At 36.0% G+C, this 10952-nt stretch overlaps 1 protein-coding gene across 1 annotated transcript; it reads right to left on the bottom strand.

The window, feature by feature from the left end:
• Window positions 1-1843: 1843 nt before the first annotated feature.
• Window positions 1844-3488, bottom strand: LOC136773759 (nematocyst expressed protein 3-like). The gene is made up of 5 exons (XM_066727673.1): window positions 3462-3488; window positions 2914-2949; window positions 2463-2858; window positions 2265-2390; window positions 1844-1900 (listed from the first exon to the last, which is right to left on the bottom strand). Exons 1-5 carry the CDS (start codon window positions 3486-3488, stop codon window positions 1844-1846), a joined length of 642 nt encoding a protein of 213 aa, XP_066583770.1.
• Window positions 3489-10952: the final 7464 nt, after the last annotated feature.

The raw sequence follows: 10952 nt of genomic DNA, 5'->3' as shown, positions 1-10952 counted from the left end.
AAATCGAAGAAATGTTCAAGAAAATAAGCATTTATTTTAAAATAGATGTTATTTTCTACATCTACCATCCCAAAATCATGTATTCATCAATTTTCAGAGCTCAGCTGTTATTGGAAAGAGAGTAACGCGTGCCGTAGTTCGTCTGTCCTTGTCCAATCGACACTTTGTAGCATTCAAACATTTTTTACAGCCAAACTATTAATCCGACTAACTTTTTTCTTATTTTAGTCGAAAATAAGGTAAATGAGGAAGATGCTGAATTAATTTCAGATTTTTCCCATCAAAAATGAGCCTGTAGGACCGAAACTCATAAAACACTGCATTTGTCTCTTCTCTCTTTCCCTCCCAGGCAGGCGACGCACGGTAAACGTGAATCTGCTACTCGACTAGCCTGTGGGAGGGGAAAAAGGGAGAGGCAAAAGCAACATTTTCGATTTCGACTCGTACAGACACATTTTTCATGAGAAAAATCTGAAATTAATATAGCGTGCTCTTCATTAACCATATTTTCGACTAAAACAAGAAAGAAGTCGCACGGATTAATAGTTTAGCTGTAAAAAATGTTTGAATGGTATTCAGCGTTGGTTGAAGAAAGATAATCGAACTATTTGATGCCTCGCTGTGTTTCCTGGTAAAAATCGAAGAAATGTTCAAGAAAATAAGCATTTATTTTAAAATAGATGTTATTTTCTACATCTACCATCCCAAAATCATGTATTCATCAATTTTCAGAGCTCAGCTGCTGTTGGAAAGAGAGTAACGCGTGCCGTAGTTCGTCTGTCCTTGTCCAATCGACACTTTGTAACATTCAAACATTTTTCACAGCCAAACTATTAATCCGACCAACTTTTTTCTTGTTTTAGTCGAAAATATGGTTAATGAAGAGCACGCTATATTAATTTCAGATTTTTCTCATGAAAAATGTGTCTGTACGAGTCGAAATCATAAATGTTGCTTTTGCCTCTCCCTTCTTTCCCCGTCGCTAGCGAGTTGAGTAGCAGATTCACGTTCACCGTGCGTCGTCTGCCTGGGAGGGAAAGAGAGAAGAGACAAAAGTAATGCTTTATGAGTTTCGGTCCTACAGGCTCATTTTTGATGGAAAAAATCTGAAATTAATTCATACACCTTCCTCATTTACTATATTTTCGACTAAAACAAGAAAAAAATTGGTCGGATTAATAGTTTGGCTGTGAAAAATCTTTGAATGCTACAAAGTGTCGATTGGACAAGGACAGACGAACTACGGCAAGCGTTACTCTCTTTCCAACAGCAGCTGAGCTCTGAAAATTGATGAATACATGATTTTGGGATGGTAGATGTAGAAAATAACATCTATTTTAAAATAAATGCTTATTTTTTTGAACATTTCTTCGATTTTTACCAGGAAATACAGCAAGCCATCAAATAGTTAGTTTATCTTTCTTCAACCAACACTGAGTAACTTGCAATCATTTTTTGCAGCTATACTATTAATCCGAGCGACTTCTTTCTTGTTTTAGTCGAAAATATGGTTAATGAAGAGCACGCTATATTAATTTCAGAGTGTTCCCATCAAAAATGAGCCTGTACGAGACGAAAACATAAAACACTGCTTTTGTCTCTTCTCTCTTTTCCTCCCAGGCAGGCGACGCACGGTGAACGTGAATCTGCTACTCGACTAGCCTGTGGGAGGGGAAATAAGGGAGAAGCAAAAGCAATATTTTTGATTTCGACTCGTACGGACACATTTTTCATGAGAAAAATCTGAAATTAATATAGCGTGTTCTTCATTTACCACACTTTCCGCTAAAACAAGAAAAAAATCCCTCGGACCAATAGTTTAGCTGCAAAAAATGCTTCAAAGTTACTCAGCGTTGATTGATGAAGGACAGACGTATCTCCTGCTGGTTTTCCTTATTACCTGAAAAAGAAGCTTTGAAGGTTTCGAAATTAAGAATCAATTAATTTAAAATATACAATGTTTTATTTATCTATACATTTGATAGTTTTGCATAAAGGGGTAATAGTTACTAAGGGGGGGGGGGGGGCATCCCATAAACTAAATTGGGTGGCTGCATGAATGTGGGGGGGGGGGGGGTGGGATAATAATAGGGGTATTGTGGCTGCTGCTGCTGCTGGTAGTGGTGGTGGTGGTGGACTGCCGTTGGCTGCGGTGGAGGCTGCACCTCCATGGATTGGAGTGAGAAGCTCCTCACCTGTAAATAGTCAGATCGTTAGAATATATGTTTAAATAAATAATGAAATTGAGTGATTTTTTTACTTACAGCTACATTGGAGGTTTTTTTGGCGCGTCGGCTTTTCTTTTCGGCTGCTCCAGCAGCGGCGGCGGCAGCGGCCAATCTTTTAGATCGCCCTTGGCGGTATTTTTGCCTCTTGAGGCGAGCTTTCTCCTGAAAATTGAAATTTTAATTTAAAAAAACAATTAATATAAATAAATATTACACAAAATGGTAGGTACTCACTTTTTCCTCCGGATTCTTAGTCCTGGATGGTCCAGGTTCAGCGGCGGCTTGTGGCGGAGGTGCAGAGGCGGCTTGTGGCGGAGGTGCAGCGGCGACTTGTGGCGGAGGTGCAGCGGCGGCTTGTGGCGGAGGTGCAGCGGCGGCTTGTGGCGGAGGTGCAGAGGCGGCTTGCGGCGGAGGTGCAGAGGCGGCTTGTGGCGGAGGAGCAGCGGCGTCGGCGATGGCTTGTGGTGGTGGTGGAGGTGGCACCCACTTCACCCACCTGGTTGATGGCAGCGGAGGCGAGACCTTTTTAGGCCCTTTCCGCGACCCAGTCGTGGCCGAAGTGGAATTTTTCGGTGATGGCAAGGGGGGAAACTCCCTTCCTCTTGAGGGGGTCCTCGAGCGTCGTGTATTCTGAAAAAACCCAATATCATTTGTAGTAAATAACAACGATGGCAATAATATGTACAATCTTCGAAGAGTCGCTTTTGTGTTTCGAAGTTCGCTGTGAATGTAAACATTATGTTAGATATTGTTTACATTCACAGCGTAACTGAAACCACATTTGCGACTCTTTGAAGGTTGTACATATTATTGCTATTACATGGATATAAAATTATAAGAATTAATATAACTAAATCCGAAATCGGACGATACTTTTTCTCGTACTGAATTGCTTGCTGAATTTAGAATGGTGACTGCTGATTGGATATTTGCATTATTATAACCAATCAGTAAACAACATTTTAATTCATCAAGTAATCCAGCACGAGAAAAAGTATGGTCTGATTTCGGCTTTGTGTAAAATATGTTCATTGTTTCATTCTGTCTTTTGTTCAGCTTCTTACATCTATTCTTTGCATATTTATTACAAGTCTACAAAAATTAGGTATAAGAAGTTGTAAAAAGGACAGAAATATATGAAACACTGAATATATTTTATAACACTTTTCTTCTTTTCAGGTTTTTATTTACAGCTACTTCACTCGCGGAATAAGAATTATAAAGAACACTTACCATTTTCTTTGCACTTCCTTCCGACATCGATGGACTTGATTGCACACACGATCCTCTCACTGGTGTGATTCAAACGGAACTAATAGTGCTCTTCACCGCAGGTGGGAGGGGGGGCGTTCATCGGTTACCCAATATTACCCATAATTCGCGATTTCCCTATAATGTCTACAGTGGTGACAACTTTAATTGTGTGGTATGCGTGCGTGACGTAGACGTGGTTTAAAAGTCTTTCAGTGCAGTGTGCAGTTTTATTTCAAAAGTGATTTTGTGAGTGAATTTTTTCTATTTAGTGGTTCCTGGTTAGATTGGCGTAATAAATGAGTAATTACTCCATTTTTTCTTTATGTTTTCATTTCTCTCTATCTTTTTCTCTCTTATTTTAATATATTTTTCCATGACAGTAGCTCTTCTGTCACCAGCTATACCTTCTCCTCATTTCATACCTGCAATGTTTCATTATTTTGAGTGCCCTCTCATTCTTTTTCTCATTATAATACTCGCTCTCTCTCTCTCACTCACCCTCCACCTGTCAAATGGTCCTCCTTTCAACTATTCTTGTGCCCCATCCCTTTACTACCTACCCCGTCTTGTGTCAAATTCTACCTTGTTCACTATTTCTCTCTCTCTCTCTCCTTTGTAAGCCCTTCCCCTCTATTATCCATGTTCAACTATTACTATTATAACTGGACAAATATATAGCAAAATCTCTATTGTACATAAAGATTCTTCCATTATCCTTTTTTCAATCTTTATGTACAATAGAGATTTTGCTATATATTTGTCCAGTTACGGTAGTGACAAGTGAACATGGATAATAGAGGGGAAGGGCTTACAAAGGAGAGAGAGAGAGAGAGAAATAGTGAACAAGGTAGAATTTGACACAAGACTGGGTAGGTAGTAAAGGGATGGGGTACAAAAATAGTTGAAAGGAGGACCATTTGATAGGCGGAGGGTGAGTGAGTGAGAGAGAGAGAGAGAGAGAGAGAGAGAGAGAGAGAGAGAGAGCGAGTATTATAAAGAGAAAAAGATTGAGAGGGCACTGAAAATAATGAAACATTGCAGGTATGAAATGGGCATTAGGTCAAGGTTTTTATGCAGAAAGATTCCCTTAGACTTGTTTCTGTCCTTCTTGAATCAACTCTGTGTAACATTTAAACATTTTTCACAGGCAAACTATAAATCAGAGGGATGTCATTCTTGTTTTACTTGAAAGTATGGAAAATGAGGAACATGTTAAAATTTTTTCAGATTTTTCAAACTAAAAATGAGATTGTACGACCCATAACATAACACACTGCTTTCATTTCTTCTCTCTTTCCCTCCTAGGCAGGCGACGCACGGTAAGCGTGATTCTGCTTCTCGACTAGCCTGTGGGAAGGGGAAAGAAGGGAGTGCAGAGCAGCGTTTTATGTTTTCGTCTCGTACAGGCACATTATTGATTGGAAAAATTTGAAATTAATTTAGCGTGATCCTCATGTAACATATTTTTAGGTACAACAAGAATAAGACCCCTCTGACTTATAGTTTGGAAGTGAAAAATGTTTATGGCGCTGAAAATAGCAGAAAGTTTCAGCAGAAAGTTGCGGACGCAAGCTCAAACACGCATCTCATACTTAATTTTGCCGAAAAAATTAATATTTCGAAATTTAAATGGCGCAGAAGCTTCAATTAATCGAAAAAGAACACAATCATTTGATATTCATTAAAAAAAACGACTTAGTTCACTTTTTTTTACGGTCATGAAAAGATGTCATCGGCGAGTCATTCACGACTATTATGAAATATCTGGAAATTTTTTTAATTTTTTTCATCCATACAGTCTTTTACCTTGTAAAATTCTGAAGAGAATGATGCTACTTTCGTGAGGGATCGCGTCCTTTTTATTATACTTTTTTAACATAGAAAGCAGAGATACAGGAGAAAATAGATGTTTTTCAACCTTCGGTTACAATGTTTAAGTAGCAGGAAATTTTTGTAATTTTTTTAAATCATACAGTCTTGTAGCCTATGATATTCTGAAGAGAACGGTGGTACTTTCGTGAGGGATCGCGTCCTCATTAATATCTTATTTCAATAATGAAGATAGAACTTTGTGCATCACATAAACACATTTTCAAACTTAGCCGACAGGTTGAAAACGTCATTTTGCGATTCAAGAGTTCTATGTTTATTGTCAAAATACAACATTAAGGATGACGCGATCCCTCACAAAACTGCTACCATTCTTTTAAGAATTTCCTAAGCTGAGAGACAGTTTGATTGAAGAAAATTAAAAAAATTTCCTGCTAATCGAAATACTTAGTCAAAAGTCCAGAAACATAATTTTTCTTCTTTATGTCTGCTTTCAATGTTAAAAAAATTTAATAAGGGTGTCGCGCTCCCTAACGAAATACATACTGGTCTATGCAGAATTTAATAGGCTACAAGACTGTATGATTTAAAAAAATGAAAAGATTTCCTGCTAACGGGAAAACTTAGCCAAAAGTGCAAAAACATAATTTTTTATTTGTATCTCTTCTTTCAATGTTAGAAAAGTATAATAAAGAGGACGAGCGATCCCTCACGAAAGTAACACCATTGTCTTCAGAATTTTATAGGCTTGAAGTCGGTATGGTTGAGAAAAATTAAAAAAATTTCCTGCTACTTAAAAATTTTAATCGAAGGTTGAAAAACATCTGTTTTCTCCTGTATCTCTGCCTTCTATGTTAGAAAAGTATAATAAAGAGGACGCGCTCCCTCACGAAAGTAGCATCATTCTCTTCAGAATTTTATAAGCTAAAAGACTGTTGGGATGAAAAAAAAAAAATTCCTGCTATTTGATAATAGTCGTGAATAACTCGCTGATGACAACTTTTAATGACCGTAAAAAAATGTAAACTAAGTCGTATTTTTTAATGAAAATCAAATGAATGTTTTGTTTTTCAATTAATTGAAGCTTCTGCGCCATTTCACTCTCGAAATATTAATTTTTTTGGCAAAATTAAGTATGAGAATCGTTTTTGAGCTTGCGTCCGCAACTTCCTGCTGAAGCTTTCCAGTAGCAGGAAATTTTTTTAATTCTTTTACACCATACAGTCTTTTAGCCTGTTAAATTCTGCATAGACCAGTGTGAATTTCATTAGGGATCGCGACTCCCTTATTACATTTGATTAAAATTGAAAGAATAGAAAGAGATGAAACATCAATGAGGCTGAAGCTAGCCGCCACTTCCCAGCCGCCAGTTGGGAAGTAGAAAAAGTATTGTCGATACGGCTATGTTCAGACAATACGCAAAAGTAGCAATTATAGGATCGAATAGGATAGGACGAGTGTGATAGGCCTAATTGTGGAGCGAGTAGGACTAGCGTATAGGATAGCACGTATCGAAAATAGTTCTAAAATCACTGCGCGCAAGTAGGAGATGAAGCGAGGAGAGTTTGGACGAGACGGCAGAGAGATGGATTGACGGTAGACAAGGAAGGTGTACAATAAACGCTAAGTGAAAATAAAGGTGTTGGTGAATATTAAACCTGTGTTTTTCCTGAATCCTATACAATCTAATAAATTTCTGAACGTTAGGAATTATTTTTATAATTTCTAATTTGTGCTGTTATCTAGCGCATTAAATTTAAAATGAACTGGTGTGTATTTCATTAGAGATCTCCATCGCCAAAGATATTTTCTTACCGATTGAAACGAAAGACTACAGCCGAAATCGTGACAAGTAGACAAACAAGTCAATGTTTCCACCTATGGGAAAGCTTTTTCTAATTTTTGCTTATATGATCCTTTAGTAGATAAAATTTTGAAGAAAATGGTATATATTTTATGAGGGATCTCGATTGTCAAAGATGTTTTTTTACCGGTCGAAGTGTCACGATTATGACTTAAGTCTTTGCTCAAGACCGATTGAAAAATAACTTTAGCGATCGATATCCCTCATAAAATATATACCATTTTCTTCCAAATTTTATCTACTAAAGGACCATATAAGCGAAAAATTAGAAAAAGCTTTCCCATAGGTGGAAACATTGACTTGTTTGTCTACATGTCACGATTTCGGCTGTATTCTTTCGTTTCAATCGGTAAGAAAATATCTTTGGCGATGGAGATCTCTAATGAAATACACACCAGTTCATTTTAAATTTAATGCGCTAGATAACAGCACAAATTAGAAATTATAAAAATAATTCCTAACGTTCAGAAATTTATTAGATTGCTACTTTTGCGTATTGTCTGAACATAGCCGTATCGACAATACTTTTTCTATTTCCCAACTGGCGGCTGGGAAGTGTCGGCTAGCTTCAGCCTCATAAAAATCATGCTTTTGGACTTTTGCGTAAGATTTTCAGTTAGCAGGAATTTTGTTAAATTTTTTGCATATATACAGTCTTATTTCTTATGAATTTCTAGCTAATTAAATTCTGTAAAAGACAGTACCACAATTGTTAGGGAGCGCAAACCCCTTAAACTGGTTTTTTAACGATTAAACGGGACATCTGTAAGATACCCCCAGAATAACCGACGAATCTCATGTTTCTGCTGCAATTTTCAAGCAGCAGGAAACTTTTTTAATTGTTTTCAACCATACCAACTTCAAGCCTATAACATTCTGAAGACAATGGTGTTACTTTCGTGAGGGATCGCTCGTCCTCTTTATCAAGAGACACGGTAGTGCCTCGACGGCAAGTACATATAAAAGTAGATAATGACATGTCTATACCGCCGTCGAGGCACTACTCTCTTATACAGCTAGTTGAGGCGTCCCAATTTTCAAACCGATTTTTCTCCGCGAATAATCCATTGCCATTATTTAAGTAAAGCTTTTTTTAAAATGGTTTTGAAAAAGCTTTCATTTGCGCCTAAGAACATCAAAATCGGTTCACGCAATCCAGAGATCTCATACTCTGTTAGCTATATATATATCGAAAATAAAATTTTCCTTCATAATCTTCTTCTCCAGCCAGAATGTATGTATGTCTCGGGCTGAAGTTAGTCGCAAAGAAAAATAACGTCATTTTCACAACGCTTCCAACATAATATAGTACTCAACGATCAAACTATATTGTTGTGAACTGTCAATTCGGCGACTATATTGAACTGTGTAAATTGAAATGTGAGGTTATTTTTATTTAATGCAGTGAGGTTATTCATCGTGTTGCGATATTGCATCTGTTAATTTCTACAATCACAAATAATTCAATTAACAGTGACTGAAGGATTCGCGAATTAGATAAGTATAACAATATATTTTACAATACAGGATGTAGTATACTTTGTGGTACTTTGTGGTATTTCTTTTTCAGATTAAATTAAGACAGAACATTTTCATATTCCTTGATGAGGATAGAGCTGACTGGATTAAATAAGATTAATATTTACAACTCTGTGCCAATGAGAAGCATACTTTCAACATTAATGTGCATCGGTCATTATCAGGAGGATATTAATTGAAAGAAATTGTTAAGGTATTTAATAATCATATGCTAAACTTTCAGGTATTGAAATCATTAATCAATTGCATGTTTTGCTTTTTGTTTTCTTTAAACTGATATTGATTGAAACTATCCGATAGGTTATATCATATATATACGAACAAATATTTCAGATTAAATTATGGCAATGCTTATTTGAAAGATATGAAACAATCCAAAGAATCTTCATTTACGTAAAATACAAGTTGACCAGTATTTGGATTTGATTCGGATTTGAACAAATTGTACGATAGTAGATGTTTACAAAAGATGCGAAGACAACCAAATATTACAGAAGTTAGGTCAACAAGCAATAAAGAAAATGGAGATGGGGCAAAATCAAATACTGGTAAGTAACTGAGATGTTTCATGTTCCTTGAAATATTTATTTTCCTTGAAGATTAAGATTGTTAAATGATGAATTTGATTTCAGGCTTACTCATAGTGTTATCATTTAGTATTTTACAGTCACTGTGCAAGTGTATTATAGCAAATAGTAATACTTGTGCTTTGACTTAAATACATTTGGTACAATGGAATTAAAAATCCAAGGAGGATGGTTCGCACACATACTGACTATTGGAGTTGAATTAACAATGGGCTTTTTACTCCTGCATTCTGGTACTAGAAATAGGCAAAGATGAAAGCATTGAAAGATTGGCAAAGTAAGAATAAGCCAATATTCAGAAAAACGTCATCCATTGCTCAGCCATAATTTAAGGATGAGACTCATTGGATGAAATTCTGTAAAATTGAGTTAATAACTGTTGATTGTTTTCCTCTGTTACCTATGCTAGTATTCTAGGCCAAAGGCAGTATACTGGTCATTGGTATGGATGAAAAAATGCACGTTTATTCTCAATTGAAACTCAGTCCAAAAATTAATGGTTTCCACTCCATTTTGCAACACCAGAAATCCGACCAGTTTCAACAGTGTATAGAAATTAGCGAAAGGAACATTTGAGGACTCTGGCACAGGCAATGTTATAAGGACGATTCGCCAATGTATTTCCTATATCACCTTTGTCAAGAATTAGCAGCATAAATGTGATAGTAATTGGTGCTAAAAAGAAACGTAGTATGCAAAACGACATTGTCAGCTTTGAATATATGCTTGATTGTAGCTTATTCAAAGCTTTGCGAATTGCTTGTCCAGTCTTGCCCCAGTATCAACTCAAGTAGTTGATGAAACTAGTGAAGTCTAGCAAAGTCAGATGGTGGTAAAAGTCAAATGTTGATAAACAGAAAATGTAATTTAATTAAAACATACATTTTACTTAATGATTTTTATATGTTGAAAGTATGTTTATGGATTATGAAAAATTTAATCAAACTTTTATTATAGTGAAACTGAAAACATTAAACAAGTAGCCGGGGCATTAATTACGAAGTTCATTTATGCAGAATGCATTACAAATATCAATAAATTCAATGTGTGGACTGTGATATTTTTTCAATATTAATATATATTATTTTCTTAGTTAAGCGATGCTGTTTCAAGAAATGAGAAGTGTGGAAATTTTCTTTACATTCTTTAGAAAAATTGAAAGAATTATTTAATTGTTTAAATATTATACTCTTACAAAACGTTATGAAATCCCACAAAAAACAGGCTTCGCCTGTAAAAAAAGGCGGCAAGTGCATAAACCATTTAGCATAAATAATATAGTAAAATTATCCAATTAAAAAAAGTAGTGAAATCCAAATATTAGGCAAGTGTATTTTTTGACCTTAGCAAAAGTTAAATTTTTGAAAAAAAAAGGAACAAAAAAGTTACTTGCCGGGCCCGTAATGTCCATGCACAGTGAGAAATAGAATCGTTTGTGGTTCGGCTAACTTCACTCTGTATTTTAACATGAAATTTGCTGTACTACGCTATAGCTGAATCTCACACACGATTCAATTTCCCACTGTGCATGGACATTACGGGCCCGGCAAGTAATTTCTTTGTTCCTTTTTTTTTTCAAAAATTTAACTTTTGCTAATGTCAAAAAATACACTTGCCTAATATTTGGATTTCACTACTTTTTTTAATTCG

This window comes from Prorops nasuta, unplaced genomic scaffold, assembly GCF_024137725.1.
Source record: "Prorops nasuta isolate Cenicafe-Biocafe unplaced genomic scaffold, Cenicafe_Pnas_1.2 PNAS00005, whole genome shotgun sequence".
NCBI lineage: Eukaryota > Metazoa > Arthropoda > Insecta > Hymenoptera > Bethylidae > Prorops > Prorops nasuta.
This window is presented reverse-complemented; position numbering and strand designations above follow the sequence as displayed.

Coding starts and splice junctions, on each gene's coding strand:
- LOC136773759 (XM_066727673.1), bottom strand. CDS start 3,488: ATGTCGGAAGGAAGTGCAAAGAAAATG. Junction 2,859..2,913: donor AAAGCGACTCTTCGAAGATT/GTACATATTATT, acceptor GGGTTTTTTCAG/AATACACGACGCTCGAGGAC. Junction 2,391..2,462: donor CTAAGAATCCGGAGGAAAAA/GTGAGTACCTAC, acceptor TTCAATTTTCAG/GAGAAAGCTCGCCTCAAGAG.